Source organism: Erpetoichthys calabaricus, chromosome 17 (genome assembly GCF_900747795.2).
Source record: "Erpetoichthys calabaricus chromosome 17, fErpCal1.3, whole genome shotgun sequence".
NCBI classification, from domain to species: domain Eukaryota; kingdom Metazoa; phylum Chordata; class Cladistia; order Polypteriformes; family Polypteridae; genus Erpetoichthys; species Erpetoichthys calabaricus.
The window spans coordinates 20,685,403-20,709,248 of NC_041410.2; the positions used below are offsets into that span (position 1 = coordinate 20,685,403).

At 41.2% G+C, this 23,846-nt stretch overlaps 1 protein-coding gene across 2 annotated transcripts in view; it reads left to right on the forward strand.

Annotated features, from left to right (window-relative positions):
* LOC114667981 (protein FAM81A-like) overlaps window positions 1-23,846 on the forward strand; it is a 74,601-nt gene that overhangs the window by 34,291 nt on the left and 16,464 nt on the right. For both annotated transcript variants that reach the window (XM_028823541.2, XM_051920468.1), the window contains exons 5-7: window positions 12,833-12,962; window positions 23,326-23,423; window positions 23,630-23,765. In XM_028823541.2, the coding sequence (XP_028679374.2) occupies window positions 12,833-12,962; window positions 23,326-23,423; window positions 23,630-23,765 (364 nt within the window). The remainder of the gene's footprint in view (window positions 1-12,832; window positions 12,963-23,325; window positions 23,424-23,629; window positions 23,766-23,846) is intronic.

Genomic DNA, 23,846 nt, shown 5'->3' on the forward strand with positions numbered 1-23,846 from the left:
CTTCACCATACAGCTCAGTCTTTTTCCTTTAAATCTACGACAAAAAATATAAGTGCTTTGTTAAAGTAGCAATTTATAAAAGGGCAACTACTTCCCCAATAAGCTCACAGAGTCTTTTTAGAGCATTTCCATTACTTTATACATAATTTTGATAAAGCAAATACATGTATTTGTCTCTGTGGTGGGTTGGCACCCTGCCTGGGATTGGTTCCTGCCTTGTGCCCTGTGTTGGCTGGGATTGGCTCCAACAGACCCCCGTGACCCTGTGTTCAGATTCAGTGGGTTGGAAAATGGATGGATGGATGGATGTATTTGTCTGACATATATGATTACAATTTGAAAAACAGTGATGCCAGAGCCAGTCAGTTCATTAGGTAACTTAGGTAGCCACCCAGGGCACCACCATCTGAAGTCATTGAACTCTGATGATACGAAGTAAGACCTGTTTATAAAAGTTAAAGTGTGCATGCTCTGTACACCAAGGGGCACTCACTCCTTAAAGTCCATGGTATATACACAAAAGGGGCTCATGCACTGGACACCAAGGGAGTCACACTCCTCAACCTCCCAAGTCCTCAAAGTCTAATAATACTGACTTCCCACTATAGGCAATGATGGGCGATGTCTGTCAATCCTCCCTAGACCTCCAAATGGGCTTTGACCGGCACTGAATGCTACAAACTAGAAGACGAACAAATGAAGTTTACTACTGACATAACAACTGATTTGTTAGCATTGTTTATTTTAAACAACTTCTAAATTTGTCAGACAGCACGCTGTGGTGAGTCAGACGGTGGGTGAAGTCACCTTTTCTGTGGAAGAATAGCAGCAGCCCGATGAGCATACAGGCTGTAGAGACTGACTCAGCCGGCATGTTGCCTCAGTTCTCTTTTATTTTCAGTTGAAAATGCATTGGATGTAAAACTGTACCGAAAAATATTTCCTTTCAGTTAGCAGGCCCTCCAGAGGAACAATTCCCAGTTTATCATACATACAAGCACCATTTCACTAAACCACCGGGGTCATTGCACTCATACACAGCAGGTGACATTACTCCTACAGCTTTCAGGCAGGCCAAAAAAAGTTTTAAAAAAGGCGATCATGAGGACTGCTACTCTTCTAATGGTAAATCTATCAGACTTTAGAATTTACTTGGTGGACTCTATCACATTACTTTTAAAATTCTCATCTGTAATCAAATTTTCGTTGATCTACAGACATGCAATCCCTTGCAGGTTTCACTGTCAGTGAGAGGTTTTTTCTTATTTGGGAATGCCCATGTAGCTTGAGAAATTTCCAGTTTTTTTACTCAGTACAGCAAAAATCATAATGGCTTGTCCTCCTCTATCCAGCCCCTGGGAATGAGTTCTTTTTTTAATTGCGGCATGTTACATAACCCGAAACTATATAGATATGATATAAAAAGGCGATATCCCTCCCTTAACGATACGGCGGTAAGAAATCACATAGGAGAAATAACTTAGCTTTGTTGAATGTCGGCTTGCGCTGCATAACAGACGAAGGAAGCCGACGGACAGATGGGAGATAACGTCATTCGATCCTGAAAATCCTTCCACTGCAACAGCGAAAATTGCAGACACTACACATCGGGCCCCAACTCCCGAACTTGGTTCTTGCCATTGGCTTCCTTTGTCTGTGAGTGCCAGTGATCCCAATTATTAGAACCCCTCATCGATGATCTTCAACAGTTCTACATATGTGACCTCTTCCTTGTTTTTTTTTGGATTTGTATTGTTGATTTGTCGAAATAAATAACATTTTGTAACCAGTAGGAAGCACCATCAAGCACCAAATCCCAGATTCAATAATGCCTAACACAGTCACAGCTTTAAATAATGGATTTATTTTAATCCAACAAGCACTAAATGCATAAAGCACAGTGAAACACAGTCAATAAACACACAAATAAAGACACTCTATCCTCTCCTTCCACTTCCAGTTGAGTATTGCTCCTTTTATTCTGGACCCAGAACAGCTTCTGGTGACCTGGCATGACTTGTGCGGAGTATTTCCAGGTTGTTTGGGAACCAGGGTAGTGTCCAGGCGCCCCCGACAGCACCCCCTTGTGGCACCCAGGCACTCTGACATGTCTGCACTTCAGTTCCCATGAACCCCTGCAGGTGTCAAAGATGGGACGCCTCCAGCACACCACTGCAAGCAAACGTATGTGGGATGGAACTGCTCCTGGCCTCCGAATTCTGCTTGTCTATCCTCTGGCACCTTCCATTTTGTCCAGAGGTCATGTGTCGCCCTGTCAGGATGGCTGTCTGTCCTCCAAGGCACTCACAAGGGCACAAGGCAGGAACAAACTCTGGAAAGAGCGTCAGTCCATCGCAAGGTAAACACACACACCAAGCACACACTAGGGCCAATTTAGGATTGCCAATCCACCTAACTTGCATGTCTTTAGACTATGGGAGGAAACCGGAGATCATGGAGGAAACCCACGCAGATGTGGGGAGAACATGCAATCTACACACAAGGAGGACCCAGGATGTGAATCCTGGCCTCCGTGTAGTAAAGCAGCAGGGTCAACACTGCGCCACTGTGCCACCCTCACTGGGAATTGTGCTTTATTAATTAGTTTTTGACTTGTTATTCCATTTTACACTGATGCCAGCATGGGGCGCTCCAGCCAGCCGTGTCTGACATATACTGTACAAGCTTGGACACAAGTGTAAAAGCACAAGAGAGTTTATTGATGGCAAACTCTTCCAATAAGTGTTTCCCACGCCATGACCACCAGTACAATAAGCACAGCACATAGTAATACTTTGTCTCTTGCCCTCTCTGTCTTTCTCTTTGTCTCTGCCTCCTCCATTCCACACAGCAAGCGTTGTCCTCCACCTCCTGACTCTGCTGCCCCAAATGAAGGCAGCAGGCTTCTTTAATGTTGCACCCGGGAGTACTTCCAGTGGCCCATTTGCATGGTCCAGAAGCACTTCCAGGTGAGGCAGAAGCCCAATGAAGTAGAGCTCTGCAGTCACCACAGCCAGGGCCGTCTTAACAGCATCATAGTCCCCCCTGGATAAAGTAGTATGCTGGGGCTCCTGTTTTGATAGCAAAAGAGAAACATACATAGGCATCAGAAACAGCTTGGGCCCCCATGCTTCTGGGTCCCCCGGCCAGTGAACATTGTGCCCATATGTTAAGACGGCTTCACTCACAGGACCAACTGGAACCCAATAGGGCTGAGTCTGCAAACTCTAATTCCTAGCGTGCCTGGTGAGAATCTGAGGCACCACTGCCATCTAGCAATCTGGGGGAGATAATGCCCTGTACACGCTCTCTCCCCAGGGTCCTTCCATTATGAAGGCGTCCCAGCTGGGGCCCTTATCCAGCCGTCTGCCACATCTGTTTATTATTTTCTTGACAAAATGAAATAAGCAGCATTGCAATAGCTCACATTCATTATACATGAGAAAGGACCTTAACTGCTGCATACCTTAATTCTGGTAAACTTAAAAGCATTTTATCACCATCTGAGATTGACTTCAGATTAGATTGCGTACTGTCAACAAGATCTGAATTTGACTTCTCGCTAGGAAGGCTCAGGCGAGTCAACCTGAAAAAAGATAAAAAAAATATGAAATAAATACAACAAGCCGCTTTGGCATTTTCATTAGAGCATTTTTATGATTCCATTATCTTTAAGACATACTGACTTCAGAATGGTAGCTTTAAAAGATGGTGGTCACACTCTTCAAAAGCATTTTGACGTTCACAACGTTCATTTATTTATCCATCTATTTCCTGAAACCATTTTTTCCATTACACGGTCACGAGCAGGCAGACTCAGTGCTACCAGGAAGTAACCCTGGAGCCGTCAACAGTTACATTCAAAACAGTCCTGTTTATTTGACTTTTTTAATACACAAGGCCGTCTATTCGTTCACTGATTTGCTTTCATTTCATTTACATTGTGCTCCTTTTTCCTTTCGTTTTGTTGGTCTCCCTTTGGCCCCAGAGGTTTGCGCCATGCACTTCACCTGCTTCCTTGATGGGGGTGTAAAATCCTAATCTGCTGCAGGTCACTGATGTCTGACCGAGACAGAGACAGAGACAGAGAGAAACAGGAGTGTCCAGCCTGAGGACAGAGGGGAGTCTTGTTAGATTAGAGATATGAGATACACTGCGAGAGCATTGTGACATTATCGTGTCATCAATAAATAGTAGTAGTACAATAAATAAATATAGTAAATAAGAGTGAAATAAAGGTAACATAGAGTATAATTCCACCTACACCAGTACACACTACAGGGCAGGTTACTGGGAGCTCAGTAGGGGGAGAGGCTGTCCCTGAAGCGGGTGGAGTGAGTGGGGAGGCTCCTGTAGCAGAAGGAAGAAATTAAAGCAGGGGATGAGCGGGGGGGGGGGCTGTGATCAGGGCCGTCTTACCAGCATCATAGGCCCCCGGGAAAAGTAGTGCACTTGGGCCCCTGTTTTGATAGCAAAACACAAACATACATAGGCATCAGAAACATTGTGGGCCCCAATGCTCCTGGGGACCCCTGCCAGTGCCCATTGTGCCCATACATGAAGACAGCTCTGGCTGCCATCAGAGATGATGGATGTCAGCTTTCCTCTGACATCTTGTGCAGTAGACGGTATGAAGCTATGGAAGGTCAGACCCAGTGATTTTAGAAGTTGTGCTTTGGAGGAGCAAGTGAGGTTACCAAACCACCACGTGATGCATCCGGTCAGGATCCTTTCAATAGTGGAGTGGTAAAATTTCACTCTCCCCAAACATCTTTGGCCTCCTTAGGAAAATCCTTGCTGAACCTCCTTTAGTATGCAGGTGGTGTTGACAGATCACGAAAGGTAGCCGGTGATCTGAGCAACCTGAAGCTGCTAATGTGCCTGCACAGGGGAGCCGTTGATGTGAAGTGGAGCGTGGCTGCCTTTGTTCCTTCTGAAGTCAAGAATAGCCTCTTTTGTTTTGTTGACATTCAGGGAGAGGTTGTTGTTATTGCACCATACTTGTTGTTATTGCACCATACAGTCGGGCCTTTTACCTTCCTTCTGTAGGCAGCCTTGCTGTTGTCGCTGATGAGGTCAATCACAGTGATGTCGGCCGCAAACTCGATGATGCCGTTGCCCGCATGCTTTGCTAGACATTCACAGGTGTATCGCTACGTGTATGAAGAGCACACATCTGCATGCTTGTCAAAGTTATTAATAACTAGTTCTTCCAGGGTGCAATATAGCAGCGTGTGTGGCAAGCCAAGCCCTCGGGGAGACTGAACGTACTGCCATGATTTGTATTTTCTTTAATGAATGTTCATATGTGGGTTTGGTAATGTACTGGTAAAATAAATTCCATTCATCCATTTTCTCACCTGCTTGTTAGATTCAGGGTCTGCTTATCGTGAAAGCATTGGGCGTCAGCAGAAAACAACCTTAGATGGAGTGCCAATCTTTCACATGGCACACCTATACTCACACACACACACCCACAATAATAACAGACATCAATTAACCTAATTTGCATGTCTATGGGATGTGAGAGAAAAACCCATAGAGACGTGGGCAGAACATGCACTCACCCCACAGATGGGGAATCTGGAGCTGGGAGGCTGCAGCAGTAACCACTGCGCCGTCAAGTCAACTCCGAGGGGTTTCAACAAAATGACACGGCAACATCCTTGTCCTCTTACTATGAAATAATTAACTAAATGAGATACTCGACAGAGATTTAGCCATCTTACACAATGGCAAAGAGAAGTCACCATAACACATAACTAAATGACTATGAATTTTATGTCATGTAACAGTTGACCTGTTTTTCTTTGCCACCTTAATAAAAGCATAAATGTCAATGTGTCCTGCACTAGAAGTCCCAAAGCCCATAAATCCCTATAAGTTTCAAAACCACTTCCAAAAAAAAAAAAAGCCCATTAGAGGGGGATATCTCCGTCAAACCCTGGCTAGTAATAAGGACAAGCACAATATATTTCTCTCTATTATAATAAAAACATCCTGGGATGAGATGTGACTTTTTCAGAGAGACACTTTCATGTCCTGCGAGACGAGACTTTGTGCCAAGAGATTTAACCACGAAATAAAAGACAAAGAGTAGAACGTTGTAAAGAATTGATCAACTCCAGTTGGGTTGCCCGGACAGGGGGATGTATGATGTTCAAAAGACCCGATGATGCTGGGTAACATCACCGATGAAGTGTCCAGGCTGCACCAGAAGGTGTGTGGAAATACTGGAATAAAAAATGCAATGCATTTCATTACTATGTGCATTACAAAATACATTCCAATAGATGGTGTGCTGCAAAAGTTAATGCTGAGATCTATGTTGTTACTAGTTTAAGTCTTAGAGGAGTATCACAGCTAATAATAATAATAATAATAATAATAATAATAATAATACATCCATCTTCCAACCCACTGAATCCAAACACAAGGTCACAGGGGTCTGCTCGAGCCAATCCCAGCCAACACAGGGCACAAGGCAGGAACTAATCCCGGGCAGGGTGCCAACCCACCGCAGGACACACACAAACACACCAAGCACACACTAAGGCCAATTTAGAATCGCCAATCCACCTAACCTGCATGTCTTTGGACAGTGGGAGGAAACCGGAGCGCCCGGAGGAAACCCACGCAGACACAGGGAGAACATGCAAACTCCACGCAGGGAGGACCCGGGAAGTGAACCCAGGGTCTCCTAACTGCGAGGCAGCAGCGCTACCACTGCGCCACCGTGCCGCCCATAATAATAATAATAATAATACTGCAGTGGGTTGGCACCCTGCCCGGGATTGGTTCCTGCCTTGTGCCCTGTGTTGGCTGGGTTTGGCTCCAGCTGACCCCCGTGACCCTGTGTTCGGATTCAGCGGGTTGGACAATGGATGGATGGATAATAATAATAATAATAATAATAATATTGACAGATGTGCTTGAATTTGTATGTATTTATTTTAAAAAATAAAAATAGGGTGGAGTGCTGGCTCTAAGGTAGGTATGTGCACTGGTAATCAGAAGGTTGCCGGTTCAAATCCCATAAATGCCCGAAGTGACTCTACTCTGTTGGACCCTTGAGCAGGGCTCTTAACCTGTAATTGCTCCATCCTGGGTATGACGTTAATCTGCATCCAGCCCTGCATGTAGGCCCTCTAACCTGCAGGGAAAAACTTGGGGGTTGATGGCAGAATTGCACTCCGGCCACCATAAAAAAACCTCATGCTCTTCCATTCCATCTGAACTAGTGTGGTACTGAGGTGTCACCCGTTGCATGGCTGCACTTGGGTCCTAATCTGGGGATCCTGATTTGATTTGTCATGTGGTGAGTGCGGCAATGCGCTGTACGTGCACCTGCTCCTAACCTCTCCTTAAAAAGCTCCCTTTTACATCAATGAATATTAACACTGGGGCGGCACGGTGGCGCAGTGGGTAGCGTTGCTGCCTCGCAGTTGGGTGACCTGGGGACCCGGGTTCGATTCCCGGGTCCTCCCTGCGTGGAGTTTGCATGTTCTCCCCGTGTCTGCGTGGGTTTCCTCCGGGCGCTCCGGTTTCCTCCCACAGTCCAAAAGACATGCAGGTTAGGTGGATTGGCGATTCTAAATTGGCCCTAGTGTGTGCTTGGTGTGTGGTTGTGTTTGTGTGTGTCCTGCGGTGGGTTGGCACCCTGCCCGGGATTGTTTCCTGCCTTGTGCCCTGTGTTGGCTGGGATTGGCTCCAGCAGACCCCCGTGACCCTGTGTTCGGATTCAGCGGGTTGGAAAATGGATGGATATTAACACTGACCATAACGTACACACAGTAGTGGCAGGTTTACTGGATTTAATGAATATTATTTGGATTTTTACTGATAGATGCCTCAAGCGGTGACAGCATATTTAACAAACTGGAGGCTTATATTCACTAGTTTGAAAATATTTCTGACATGCATTGTCTTTCTGGGTGCAGCGTACGTGGATTCCTTTCAGTTTCTTACCTCTTAAGTGAAAAACAGGCGTGTTCTTGAACACTAATTTAATAGCAAAGCTGATATTCTCACCCGAGGTGTGTGCGTTTGGGAGTGGTGCTGGGTGTGAGGATTTCACCCAGAGCCGACTAAGAGTGATTTGTCAACAAATGAACATTTAACATACACTTAAAATGTAAGGTATTATATAATATATCATAGACTCTTAAATAATTAAAATAAGAAATTGTAAGCCAAAATGCATTAGTATTACACGTCATGTTTCAAGTTGACAATAAGGTGAATATAAAACGTGCAGTAGTTAACATTAATTAGTCTGAAATATATAATACATTGACCTGAACTCAAGGTCTAGTTTGGGTGTGTTGAAGACGTTTTACTTTTGGTTTTGTCCCCCTTTTCTGTTATTCTTTTTTGTTATCTGTTGTTTTTTTTTTTTACTTCACAAGCCACGTGCGCTCTAAACACAACAATACTAAACTATATTCTCTTTGTAGCTGAGTTTTTTGTTTTGACATTTGATCCTAATGATTTATTTATGCAAGTGGACTGAAGCGTCAAGTAGATATGCTATTAATAAACAGCTTGGGAACCTGGATTACTGTACTTAATAATAATAATAAAAATAATAATTTTATAAATTCTGTTTCTAAATTGCTTAAATACGTTCACATTAACATTAGGCAAGGAATGATCTGTGCGTTTACATTCGCCTCAATAACCTATCATTCACACAAACCTGAATACCTTCCTCCGGTTAGAGAAAATGGGTTGCAGTATTGGCCTCTGAGAAACCTGATTAACAGAGGTGGATTTCTGCAGGAATAACCAGATGATGTGGGTTACTGTTAAGGATCTTGTAGTCTGCGCATGTCCGCAGCACTCTGTCAGCCTGCGCAGGTATTTGCTTTGCGCACGCGCTTTCGGCAGCCGCACATAGGAGGAGCAGGAGGCTGGCAGCGTGCACTGATGTACAGCGCGTTGCCGCACCCACCACACGACGAACCCAAATTAGGACCCGTGCAACTGGTGACTCCTCAACACCACACTAGTTCGAATGGAATGGAACAGTGTGAGTTGTTTTTACTGACTGGAGTGTCAATCTTGCCACCAACCTCCAGGTAGAAGCGTCCACAAAATACATTTCCCGAGGCAAACGTTCGGCCGATCGCATTAATCCTTTTCCTGAACTGAAATAATCTGTCTTGGTATTTCAGTTACATGTTGATGAGCTGAACGTACAGTGCTAAACTCAACAACACAATCTTGAGCGCAGTTGGGTAATACGTTTAAAGTATCGCGCGTTATGTATTCCAATTACTTTTTAAATTAATGAATAACGTAATGCAATATACCTGCGTTATTATTATCCCAGCAGCCTTGGATGTAAACCAATAAGCACACATACTGGTATGCAAGTGTTCAGGTTTTCTGTCGAACCACGGAACCTATCGAAATGTGCTTCTGCGCATGCACAGTATACATTTATTCTAAAATAAGTCAATAAATAGGTTTCTTAAATAAATAAAATAAAATGGTTTAAAACAGACCCTACTAAAAATATTATTTGTCGTTTAAGCTTTTAGGAGCAAACCTATCCAATGCCTCAATGCCTTTCCCATTTTAATCAGTTTTTTTGTCCAACATTGTTGTAATTGTAAGCTGAACATGATTGGTATGTGCAACCTTAGAAAACAATTTCGACTGATGGTAATACCATAAAAATGGTATGTTCATTTAGACGTTTTTCATTTTTAAACGTTTAAATATGTGCTTGTGTAACTTATTTCAAAAAGGCAGCACAAATCGACAGAACACCGGTCTTTTACAGGGCTCAGTTGCACTGCCAAGCAGAAAAGAGTTTGTTGCGTGCAATTTGGACACATAAACCAATAAATAACGCGTAAATTTGACTAAACATATTTATACGATACAAGAAATTACCACTTATTTTTAATACATGGTGGCCGATGATGACGTTTCTTTTTTTTCGCAGTTTGATGACGTTGAAGAGTTTTGCCAAAGGAGAACTCCAAAATAGTGATGAGCAAAATGATTCTTTTTAGTGATTCGATTCATTTCATTCAGTTCACCAAAATGATCTGAATCTTTGAATCATATTATAGTTTAAAATACAGAATAGTATTATAACTGTGTGGCAAATTTAACCACCAAACAATACAAACAATATAATAAGCAAGCAACAAAATGAGTAATAATAATAAGGGGGCGGGAATACCTGGAGAAGCTGGCTATAATGGAACCCGTGAGCAGCAGGTAAGGGGGGCGTGGTCACAACACTTAACTGTAGAAGAGCACGTTGATAGGACGCGTCTCGCGGGTGCTGAATCCATTGGCTCAGAGGTGTCACTGTCAGTGAGCCTCGGATTGGACCCTGCACTTGGGTCAGCTCACAGAGAGCTGGGGGGATACATGTTGTTTTTGACCCCTGGTCAATTAAAATGCATAGATTCATTAAAGTGAAATTTCTAACTAGCTTAACTATGAAAAGAAAATGACACATCATATAAAAGTTGATTCAAGTATGTAGGATAGTGATTATAATTGGAGACATTTTCAAATTGTAAGAGTGATTTCTTTTGAAATCATTTAAGGAATCTATGCATTTTAATGGAATTAAATTAATTCTTTTATGGGTGCCCCACAATTTTATTTTTACTCACATATCATCAACAAAATTGTAGCACAATCATTTTTTTTTGCCTTTTAGTGCAATTTTAATAAAATTGTGTCACTTAAGAGTCTTTTTATATATATATATTGTAGCCACCCTAATGCCATACAGTCCTCGACATGTTACAAAAACCTTGACTTGGGTGAGCAGGTGATTTGACAGAAATGACATTAGCGACAGAGTGGAATTGAACCTACGATCATAAAGTGAAGCGTAACATTCATTCCTGTTCATATCTCATTTCAGAAAATCCTAACCACGGTGAAACCTTACACGTGTAAAGTCCTGGAATTGTGTGTTTGTCAATTGGAGAATCGAACCTTCAGTCTTTCTTAGAAAAGCCCAACATTTTATCCACTGAGCCAATATCACCAAATCACTGAAAGAGTATTTCGCCAAATTTGTATGTAAATGATGAAAAATTGGTAAAATTTAAAAAAAAATTTGTTTGCGTACATTGATCTCGAACCTTTGACTGTTTGTTTGAATGTCCATCATGCTAACCACTTGACCAATGTTGCTTAACTGTCGTATTCAAGTAATTTGAAAAAAAAGTCAATATCAATTAATCAAAAAGATTGTTTTTTTTTTAATTAATTTGTCTACATTGGTCTTGAACCTTGGACCATTTGATCAAAAGTCCAACATGCTAACCACTTGACCAGCACCGCTAATTTTTCATGTATATGTTTGTTGGCTAAAAGCACTATATATATAAATATATATATATATATATATATATATATATATATATATATACTGTACGTGTGTAATTGCTGAAAGTATAATATAAGGAAATGAGAAATTTAAATTTGACGTAATTAATGTACAGATCCCTGGTCAAAACTGATGAAATATTGCATTGTGACCGGAGATCAGCATGCATGCAAAGTCTGAAGGAAATCAGTTTGGTTAAAGTGGGTAAAAAATTGATTGCAAAATTTGACCCAGACAAACAGAGCGGGAAAGTTGAATGAAATTGTGTAATAATGATAAAAAGTGACTTGTCTTACAGTAGGTAGCGAGACTGGAGGCTACTCTACACAAAGCTAAAGTATCAGCAACATCACAGCACGCTTAATCAGTGAGAAGGACCAAAGAGAAGAGGCAGCTGACCTTCTTCTTCTTCTTCTTTCAGCTGTTCCTGTTAGGGGTTGCCACAGCGAGTCGTCTGTTTCCATATCTTTCTGTCCTCTGCATCTTGTTCTGTTATATCCATCACCTGCATGTCCTCTTTCACCACATCCATAAACCTTCTCTTAGGCCTTCCTCTTTTCCTCTTCCCTGGCAGCTCTATCCTTAGCACCTTTCTCCCAGTATACCCAGCATCTCTCCTCTGCACATGTCCAAACCAACGCAATCTCGTCTCTCTGACTTTGTCTCCCAACCGTCCAACTTGAGCTGACCCTCTAATATACTCATTTCTAATCCTGTCCATCCTTGTCACACCCAATGCATATCTTAGCATCTTTAACTCTGCTACCTCCAGCTTTGTCTCCTGCTGTCTGGTCAGTGCCACCGTCTCCTACCCATATAACATAGCTGGTCTCATTACCGTCCTGTAGACCTTCCCTTTCACTCTTACTGATACCCGTCTATCACAGATTACTCCTGACACTCTTCTCCACACTGCCAGCACTCTCTTTTTCACCTCTCTTCCACACTTGTTTGAAATCCAGTGCCTTTGAAATCAGCCATTGGATTCTAAGCTTGAAGTCTTTATGGGAAGAACACTAAATAGCTATGGTGACTAAAGAGAGGACAAATCATATGATTAATAATAAGATTCAGTGCACTTGTAAGGCTATAAAAAGTGAAGTGAAGGACTCAGAAGGATGTGGCTGTGACACTTCTATGACCTCCACCCCTGCTTTCCTAATCGTGGCTGTTCTGATGACTGCATGTTATCTCATCTTATTAACTCCACAAACAATCACAGAGTCACCGAGCAAACCTGAAACCCCAGAGTCACTTTAACCACATGCTGATTTTTATTTCATACATTTAACTCAAATTCCTTGGGCTTCACACCTTCTACTGTTATGAATTCCAGAGTGTTTGGATGCTTGTGCCCTCCCAACGTTAAAACCCGTCTGTCTGCCTTAAATTCTTTCCGAGCGAGTTAGTCTTGATCTTTTTTCTTTTATTTTTTTTGTTTCTTCCTTTTGCTCATGTCAGGTGTGATGCCAGCATTGCCAGGTTATCAGCTGATCTCAAGTCAACATACGAAGGCATTCAAAATTTAAGTAACGAGCAGAAAAGCAATAAAGAGATTTTGGAGACCAGGATCAAGGACACTGAAAATCAGGTATGCTTTGCAAAGTATTCCAGAATCGTAAAGTGAGATGCCATGGAAGAATTAGTGATGTAAAGAAACGGGTGCCCAGTTCAGGTTATGCACAGAGTTGCTGCCTCACAGCACTTGCCCCCAGATTTAATTACCCACTATAGTGGTCTCTTTCAGGAGTCTGCATGTTCCCCACTGTGTTTACAAAGGTTTTCTTCAGAGTCTCTGGTTTGCTCTCACAGTTGAAAGACCTGCTGTTAGATTGAGTGACATCTTGAAAATGGCCTACTGTAACAAAATGGTTGGCTTTGGGGTGGTCTGGTGCCCACCTTCGTGGTAGTTCTTCTATTTTTAGCATCTGGTGGAATGCCAATGGAGTAAGTCATGAAAACAGATGAATGCATGAGATTAAAAGAAAAGGGCTGACCTGTGGTGTAATGGATGACAGGTCATCTCCTTTCTCTACTATCTTTGTTTTGGTTGGAGTTACCCAAAGTGTGAACCTTTGCTGGCAGGTCAGTCAGGACACCAGTCCCTTAATTGCTGCACACTCATCCAAACACCTGTGAGACATTTCATCAGGCGCTTATAGAAACTTTTTTCAGGAACCAGGGACTTTGTAGAAACTCTGGGACTTTTGTAGAATTCCCACTGAAGAAACTTACGCTGTCTGTACTTCCTGGTATCTTTTTTAGCTTCTAATCCAAGGTTTGCTCAACCAGGAACTGTCGTGGGTGGGGCTCAGGCAATAAATTGTGCTGATTGGTTGACCACAAGCACTGGCAGCATCTTAGATCTGGTAGTAGTTAGGAGAGTTTGGAGAGTTATGAGTGAAGAAGGAGCTCCGGACCTTGCATCCTTCATAGCCGCTGTGCAGTGCACCACATTGAAGCAATAATCTCCCCCATGATGTCGCAATCACTTCGAAGCACAGAGGTGGTGGTGACCCCCATTAACTCACTTCACACTAAATTTCTATCTTTTACATGTCACTTATTTTACATCTAGGTTACAGTTCCTCTTGTGCAGTGGGAATACAACACATGAAAGTGGAATTACAATTTGTTTGCCCTTCTCCATTTTAAACCCGTCTGGGAGTCCACCAAACACAGCTGCTAATGGATTAGGAGGGACTGTGACTCCAAGGCTGTCTGATAGGCATTTAAAAATGCCCAGAATGATGTTAATTTGGTGCAGGCCCAAATATGTGGCCCAGTGAGGCTAGAACTCGATTGCAATGTTCGCAGGTTGGCTCTTGCACGGGAAACATCTTGGACAATTTTAAATGAGACAGATGTGATCGATAAAAGATTTGAAGTTGAATAATTGAATGTTTTGCACATATGGAGCTCGAGTAAATTCTGTGCATGGCTGCCTTCCACTCCGTTTCTGAAATGTTGAGTGAGAGATCCTTTTCCCACTGTACTCTGGGATCTTTAAAAGGAAGGGACTTTAAAATGTTTTATATATTATAGAAATGTTGTCTGAGTCCCCAACACTGATCAGTATCTCTTCTGGAATAAAAATAGGTGGGAGGTGAGGAAAACTGGGCAGAATTTGTTAAGCAAAATTTCTATAGAGATAGTGGAAAAATTGTGTTGATGGGAGATTAAAATTGGAGTGTAATTGTTCATAGGATGCAAAGAAATCTTTCTATTAGAAAAAAAAACTTTGGACGAGACTTTTTTCCTGCGACGAGATGTGATCTTTTAAAGAGAGACAGAGAGACACTTTCACATCCCGCGAGACGGGCAAGTCACGTCATACTTACAACCTTTGGAAGCAAGTCCCATGATACACGTGCAGAGCAGGTTAGAGAAAACAGAAGTACGAAAATTCAAAAGTCTCCAAAAAACGAGTGTAAAGATCACATTAGTGCAAAAAACAAACAGAAAATATTACTCGGTGAAATAACGGAACAGCAAAAAGAGATCGAATAGTGTTTGAGGATGTCTGGGGGATAAGAGAGACAAGGCAGTGACTTTAAAATGTTTGAAGCGCCACGCAAAATACAGATCACATGGCACGGGAGCAGCAGCAATCCAGCAGCTGATTGAGCAAAGAGGAGGTAAAAAAAACAACTGTTATTTGTTTCCCATTATATCACCGTTTAAGAGGGGTTTTGGAGGAGCAACCGTGTCTACTTGGGGTGTGTACAGCCCCCCTGTTCATAACGGCGTGTACAAATCTCTAAATGATTTAATCCCATACGTTTTCTAAACAATTAAAACTGTAAGTTCAAGAGCGTGGAAAAAGTTGATTATCATTTAGAGGTGCCACAGATAAAATATTCTCTAACTTGAAATGCTTCCTTCATTGGTTTCATATTCTGAGTGAGTAAAGGACAATTGGGTTGTTCGTATATTGACGATATCTTGTATTTACTGGTGTACAAAGCAAGGAATATAAAGAAGTGCTGCAGGATTCCATTTCTATTGCAGACCAAGCTAGTGTGTGTTCGTCTATTTGTGTCAATGTCCTGGTTTTTATAGCTTGTATGTTTGACACCCAGTAATAAAATTGAAAATTAGGTAGAGCCGTGCCACCTTCTGATTTAGGTCATTGTAGGGTCACCCTTTGGATGGTGGATATTTCGAATTCCAAATAAATTAGGTTATGATTGAATCTAATTTCTTAAAAAAAGATTTGTTAATGTATATGGGGATGTTTCAAAATAGGAACAGAAGCTTAGGGAGGATATTCATCTTCACAATGTTAATTCTTCCTGCTAAAGTAAGATGGAGGGTAGACCATCTATGCATGTCTTGTTTAATTTTATCCATGCAGACAGTAAAATTTTGTTGAAAAAGAGCTTTATATCTAATTGTGATGTTGACCCCCTAGGTATTTAAAGTGATCTGCAATGATAAAAAAAAAGAATTGTCTGATGTTAAGAGTGGTGATCCACAGGGGTCAGTGTGGGGGCCACTGCTATTTTAATATAAGTAAATGATTTGGATAGGAATATAAGTAATAACCTGGTTAAGTTTGCAGATGATACCAAGATAGGTGGCTTGGAAGTTGAATCATCACAGAGGGACTTGGACAACAGACTGGCTTGGGCAGATTTGTGGTAGATGAAACTTAATGTCAGTAAATGTGAATATTACACATAGGAAGTAAAAAATGTTAGATTTTAATTCAAATTGGCAGGTCTGAAAATTGAAAGTACACATTATGAGAAGGATTTAGGAGTTGTAGTGGACTCGTCACTGCCAACTGCCAGACAGTGTTCAGAAGCCATTAAGAAAGCTAACAGCATGTCAGGTTATATAGCGCCATGATGTGTAAACTACAAGTCCAAGGAGGTCATGCTCAAGCTTTACAACACTCTGGTAAGGCCTCATCTGCAGTTATGGTCTCCAGGCTACAAAAAGGACATAGCAGCACTGAAAAGAGTCCAAAGGACGCGAGTAGGCTGATTTCATCTAGATTGTTCAAACTTTCCAAAACAAATCTCATAGCACATCTTTTTTTTTTTTTTTTCAATCAGAATTCCCAGAAGGAAGCAGACAAGGCTCTGATGGCCTGATGGTTAGAGTTGCATTAGACTCGCTCCATGCAAGGTTCTCAAGGGTTAGGGATTTCTCTGGAGTCATGGTCCGAGATGTCTTTGTACCTGCCTTCGAGGATCCTTGTCTGTTGAATGAAGCTTGCCCTTTTCAATCTTCCTGTAGTTGGCTGAGTCTGTCTTTCATGGGACAAACTGAAAGCTTTTTGAACTTGGAGGCTTGCATTAGCAGTTTTCTGTCTCTTTGGTCATCAAGAGGTTTCAAACCTGTAAATGTCTCCAGTTCCACTATAGGCGTGTACTTAATGTCTCCAGTGATGATTTCTCTATCTATCTAAACTCTTGTGTCTTGAGTTTAATCACACATGGATCCTCATGGTTATGTGGGATTTCTGCAACTACTCTGATGTCCTCCAACACTGTAAAGTCTTGTTTCATGCCTTGTGCTCATGTTGACTGTAATCTTGTATGAGGTTGATTTAAAAATGGAATGAATGGAATCAAGTTTCATCAAGTGTCATGTGGCGTCTGATGTTTTCCATCATTCTTTCATTTATTTCTTTTACAAGACTTATGAACAAAGATATAAAATAATGAAGAAATATGAAAATATGGTAGTCCTCCCCATCCTAAAAACACACATATTAGGTAATTTACAGGTCTAACTTTAATTTGTATGTGTGACAAATGGTTGGTTCCTGCCTTACACCCAATGCTATTAGGAAAGGCTCAGGTCCCTAAATTGGGTTAAACAAACTTGATAATGTATATAGATGTCTTTTTAGAGCAGGGGTGTGCAAAGTCATTCCTGGAGGGCCGCAGTGGCCACGGGTTTTTGTTCCAACCCAGTTGTTTAATTAGAAAACAATCCTTGCCAATAATTACATTTCATGGCTTGTTAGTGCTTTAACTCTGCTATGTCAAGTCATTCTCAAATCCTAGATTTTTTTTTCCATTCTAAAGATATCATCCAAATATTTTGAAGTGTAAAACAGATGGGTAATTCTCAATCCTTCACTTTTTTCTCTTCTCTTTCCTTCCAAGTATTTAATTAAACCAAATAGTGCCTGATAAATACACACAGGCGTAAAGGGTAACAAGCAAAATGGATAACTGCTGGTTTCTTTTGTCATTTGCATCTTATTGCTAATAAGGAGCAATTACAAACCAAGAATGCAGCTGTTTAAGACTTAAATAAGCAATAAGGGTTCAAAATCTTAACGAGGGAGATAACTAAAATGAAGCAGAAGTGTTTCTAGAGCAATTAGTGCTTCTTATTAAGCAATTGGGTTGGAACAAAAACCTGCAGCCACTGCGGCCCTCCAGGAATGACTTTGCACACCCCTGTTTTAGAGTTTAGGCTTGGTTAGCCAGATCTAAATTATACTTCAGTAAGTTTAATTAACTGCCTCTATTATTTTTCTTCAAATAAAACAATGTTTTGAGTCTTTAATATAATCTGAAAAATAGATACAAGACAGAGAGGTACAGCTTTTGAAGAAACTGAAAAGTTCTGTTTTAAATCTTGTATTCAGCATGACACAGTGCCCCCTAGTGCTCATGGATGAATTCTTACAGTAGCATTCTTTGGTGATGTCCTGCTAATTATGTTTGGCAGACACATCTCCTTAAAGAAAATCCAAGGTATAAAACCGTTGTTTGCTGTAGGGGCTCCAGAATTTTTAAAAAAATACATAAAGCGGAAAAAGAAAAGCTTTAATAAAGTGTGTTTTGCCCCAGAAATTCAAACTTTGCCTCAGAAATTCAATCTGAATTAAGGGGTTGGCTGAGGTACACCTAATGTGACCGGAAGTTCTCCCTGTTATAAGAAACCTAAACAAAGACAGATAACTTGCACCTCAACTGCAGTAGCATGGTTGCAAGTATTAGAGCACTCTAGAGTGAGAAAGGTTTCCAATAGAGGTCCATGCAGACACTCTTGGTAGCCAATAACTGCTAATGAGCCGCTCCTTGTCATAAATGAAAAAGTCTGAAAATGCCCCCTCTGCAGAAAATGCTGTTGACAAAGTCCTCTAGTAGAGCAGTTGCAGCCACGGCTCCTAATGCTTGGAAGATACAGAACACACAACTCTGATTAGTAAATGAAAGCACTACACCATTGTTAAGGATGCCACTTGAGGACTGGCGTCCCGAACAGAGCTGTATTGAAATGGCATAGAAGGACATAGAACTACTGGGGGAAGGCAGCTTATTCAGGGCATCACCTAACCTGAGCCACTAGGTGGCAGCACCCCCCGGGTTACAGTGCCACCACGGATCCCCAAAGGGCACCCTGGGAATTGTCGTTCATTGCCTCAGCCCTGTTGGGTTCCATGGGTGTTGCTGGGGACTACCGAGTCCTACTTAGTCAAGCTCCAGCCTTACCCGGAAGTGCTCGTGGGCTACAGCATTGGGACACCGGTACTACTCTGGGGTTTTATATGAAAAGAGCAGCCCTGCTTCAATCTTGGAGCCAGAGTCAAAAGGAGGAGGAGGAAGAAGCTTGCGGAGAGATGAGCAGAGGAGAGAAGAGAAAGACGACAAAGTTAGTTTGCATTGGAATTAGAGTGCAGTTGTGAGGTATGAAATGCTTACTAGGAAGAGTTTCCCACAATAAACCCTGTATTCATTAGTAAACTTGTGTCCAAGATTTTTGTGTCAGGAGTTTGGGGGACTGCAGCACATCCATGGGACATTTTAATGGAATGATATTTGAAATATTGAGACAATAAACTGATTTTATTATAGTCCATAGCAAAATCACTGAGTCTTTTAATTTTTGTTTATTTAAAAAGAATGACACAGTCTATCTACTGCTTACTTTTAACTGTCTTTCTGCACCGGCTTTATTCTGAACTATAATCACTTTATTTCTGCCATTTGCGTTTTGGTTGTTCATTTCTTCATTAGGTGTTAAGGTTTTCCCACTTGATGTTAGCTGAGCCTAACATTTTATTTTTTATACACATATTTGTTAGTTATTTATTTCACGTAAATCTCATAGCATCATGAGCAAGTGACCCGTCTGGGAAAACATTGTGAGCAAAGCAGTACGTACAAATGTGTGCGCATGACGAGAAGTTTGTACGCATGCTTTTCAGTTCCTGTACATGTAAGAATGTTTTCATGTCAGTTTTAGGTTTTACAAATCCCACTTTGTACATTGATTTTCATGTACAATTAGAACTGTTTGTAAAATCCTTTTATAAATGAGAAACCCTCCAGGTTTGTGGGTGCACTGATGGCTCAGGCTCTTTAATATCAATGAGGGTTATGGACTTTGATTTCCTTAAAAGGTTAGCAGGAGGTGGGACTGTGTTGAATGAGTTTTTGAGTGACTCCCTGACATGGGAAGCGAGTGATAATCTTTAGTTATATTAATGTCTGCTTCTTACCACTGACACAGTTTTACGCCCCGTCCCGTACTGCTGCTTTTCACTTAAAAACGCAGGCATTAGTCGCCATTTTCATCTTTTGTCCAAACTACATTTACAAACCACCAAAATGAACACTTCTGAAAATGCTCTCCAGAACCGAATGTATTTAAAAAATATCAGTGCAGCATTTCAGTTTGGACCAATGAAAACAAAGATTCCTAAAAACACAGACTCCATTGCATGCTGGTTGGATCATGCTAATTACACGGCTGTTCCCTGATTAGATTACATTTCATTCCCTGATTCGTCACCTTTCACAGAAGAAAAACATATTCCAACGCAGCGGGCATAAAAACATTGCGTATATGTATGCATCTAAATTGTGTTTTGTGTGATTTTTAGAAACTGTTAATGAATTTCAGGATTTGTGGTCAAGCGACTACACAGATGTCATGTTCGAGCCGTCAGTCGTATACTGTATATGCTCAAACTGCACGAGCCCAATGAATTATGGGAAATTTGAGGATGGCATAGGAAAATCAGTGCATGAAGCTGCTCACGTTACAAGAAAGTTGACTGAAATTTCTGACATGGCAAAAATACTTCCAATCAAACAACAACCCAAGTGTAAGATGCAATTGAGCATCACATCCTCTCTCATAATGCACGTGAAAAGGTGGCCGATGAAGATGAAACTCAGGCTGATTCAGAAAACTATTTGACAACTGCAAATTGGGGTTAAAATTGTGCCATATTCACACAGTTTGGGCCCGGTTGAAGGCATCTTATGCTGTATACATACCCAGTGTAGGCGGACAATTAAGACATATGCATTTTTGATTGTCTGAGCATGAAAAAAAAAAAAACGTGAAAATGCTAAGATCTGTGACGAGGCACATTACTGCATGACTCACCCACTACTGGTTTTCTTCTGGTTTACAAACTACTAGATACCCAGGGTCCCAGTTCAAGCTAAAGTTCTAGAAGCATAGGGTATCATATGTATGTAGTGTGGACACAGCCTTGAAAAGAAAGAGAACAGGAGAATGGAGGTGATATGGAGAAATAGCAAGCTACATAGGAGGTCTGCCAACCTCTAAAGAGTAACAGGAGCAGTCATACATGTATCACTTTATGTAGTGTTGTTGAATAGTTCCTTTTTTTGTAGAGTTTAGGGATGTTGGTGTTCAGAATTACAGGTGGTAGCTTGACTTTTTTTGTCATTTGTTCCCACTGGGAAATTTGGCTTTTTACCGGAGCTCTTTAAATAACTTAAACATACATAGATTGATAAATAGATATATATCCACATACACACACACACACACACACACCAGAATGACTAAAATGGAAGAAAATTAAAAAATGACAGTCACAGTGAGACATTACACAGGCATATTGCTATTGGCATAAAGGAGCCCCAGTCATGTTTCTTCTCACACTTCTGCTGAATAATCCGCTGGCTGAAAGTCCTCAGTGTTAATGTATCAGAGAGAGGATGTGCAGCATTGTTCGTGATGGTTTTGTCAGTTTTGTCTTTATTCTGTCCTTATCTACCACCTCTGGGAATCCAGAGTGCATCCCATAACTGAGCCTGACCTTTTAATTAGGTTGTTGATTCAATAGGTTAATTTGTTACCAGCCCACAGACCACAGTGCAGAAGGGAAGGTAAGGTAAGGTAAGAGTAGGAAAAGATAGATAAAAGAAAAAGATAAGAAAAGATAAAATAGGATAAGATACAATATGATAAGGTAAGATATTTTAAGAAAAGATAAAACAAAATCAGATAAGACAAGATAAGACTGGAATATATAAGGAAAGGAAACACATGATAAGATAAGGTGCAACAAAGATAAGATAAGATAAGCAAAGACAAGGTAGGATAAGATAAGGAAAGGCAAAATAAGTTAAGCCAAGATAAGATAAGGTAAGGTAAGATAAGGGAAGGTAAAGAAAGGTGAGTTAAGATAAAATAACACTTTCCCTGAAGGGAAAAAAATCACATTAGCCATCCATCATAGAGTTGTAGATGTGAAGGATGTCACTTCCCACATTAAAGGAATGTGGTGTCCTAAGGAAACCGAGCTGCTCTGCTATTTCTTATACAGCTCCTCTGTGTTACAAGACCAGTCCAACCTGTCATTGATGCCATTAATGTGGACCCCCAAGTACTTGTAGGAGTGGACCATCTCTACATCCACTCCTTAGATAGTGACCATACATGGAGGCTCTTTAGTGTGGTGAAAGTCATTAACCAGTTCCTTGGTTTTGGTGATATTAAGATGCAGACAATTCTCTTTCCACCAAGAAACAAAATTTTCCACCAGACTCCTTTCCTCTGTCTCATCCCCTTAGTGCAGAATCATCTGAGAATTTCTGCAAGAGACATGACTTGGTGATACTGTATATATATATATCTACTCTCTCTCTCTATATATATATAAATTCGTAAGCCTAAAAGTGCAACGATTTTCTGCAACGATTTTATGTGACGTCTTTATGTCACTTTTTTTGTCACGCTTTAAATCAGGCTTATTTTAAAACCTACATATATATGTTTGGTATCATTCTTTTCAGAATTTATTGATGTGATTATTTAATGTGATGTTGTTAGATTTTCAGATTCTTATTCTGTTTTTAAATTATAAACTAAAAATATCAAGAACTCATATCCCATGAGAGGAGACTTTGTGCCAAAAGATTTAACCACACCTGGGGCCAGAAATAAAAGACAAAGAGTAGGACAGCTGCTGTACAGGCTTTTAAATGTTCGAGATGCAGATCACGCGGCATGGCTGCAGCAGCAAGCCTGCAGCTGATCGAGCAAAGAGGAGGTAAAAAAAAAAACTGTATTTGTTTTCCATTGGATCACCGTTTAACAGGGGGTTTCGGAGGAGCGACTGCATCTCCTTGGGGTGTGTTCAGCCCCCCTGTTCACAACACAAGCAGCAGAGACGTGAAGTGCAGGCCGGGTGGGTTGGCAAGCGAAGTGAGCTGGGGGAACCCCCTAGTATATACAGTATATATATATATATATAGTCTGAGGTGTACAGAGAAAAGGAGACAGGCCTCAACCTAACCTGCACGTCTTTAAGATATGGGAGGAAGGCTGAGGTCCCCAGGGCTCACAGAGAATGTGCAGACGAAACAGAGACTGGAACTGGGCCAGGATTTGAACCCAGTACTCTAGAGCTGTTTGTTGGCAGTGCTTTACCACCGTACTGCCCCCAGCTGTACTGCTTTACAAATAACAAGTCAATTGTAGTGTGTCTTTATGATTTTTAAGTCAATTTTCATCTAAATTGTCTCTCAATCAATGAATCTGAAAATTTGAAGGCATCAGAGTGATACAATTATAGCACCTCATTATCCTGAAATGAGATGTGGTACCAGGTGTCTGACTGCCTGAGGAGCAGTAAATGTACAATATGACTGTGGTACTAAAGGGGCACAGCGGGGGGCTTTGCTAATTCTCACGCTTTTCTGATCTCCTAGTTTATAAGCCGAATTGAATTCTGCATGGCGCAGCACGATGCTAAAATGAAAATGACTCAAGAAAGCGGCACTCATCAGCTCCAGCTATTTGACTCCAAGTGAGTAGACATCTTTAAAGCAGTTACTAAAACGAGACTGGTACAGAGAGCAAAAGGCCATCTTTCTAAAGCCCAGAAATTAAATGACTGCCATTCCTGTCTTATTACAGTATTTGAGTAATGAAACACTGGCGGAATAATGAACTGCATTATGGCTGACCGGCTGACCAAGTGCTCTGTGATCATATCCTTCTTTGGATTTTTAGGGTCAAGAAAACAGCAGATGATTTAAAGGCACAAATTGATGTTTTGCAAATGTGGGTGGAAAAGGAACAAAAAAGAACCGTCATGGAATTCCTGCAGAAGACTGAACAAATGTCATCTTTTCTTAAGAACAGAATGGTGAGGTCCCCTTTACCCCATTCATTATGCGTGTTTTCTATTATTGTATTACAGCGGTTCCTAACCTTTTCCCTCCTATTT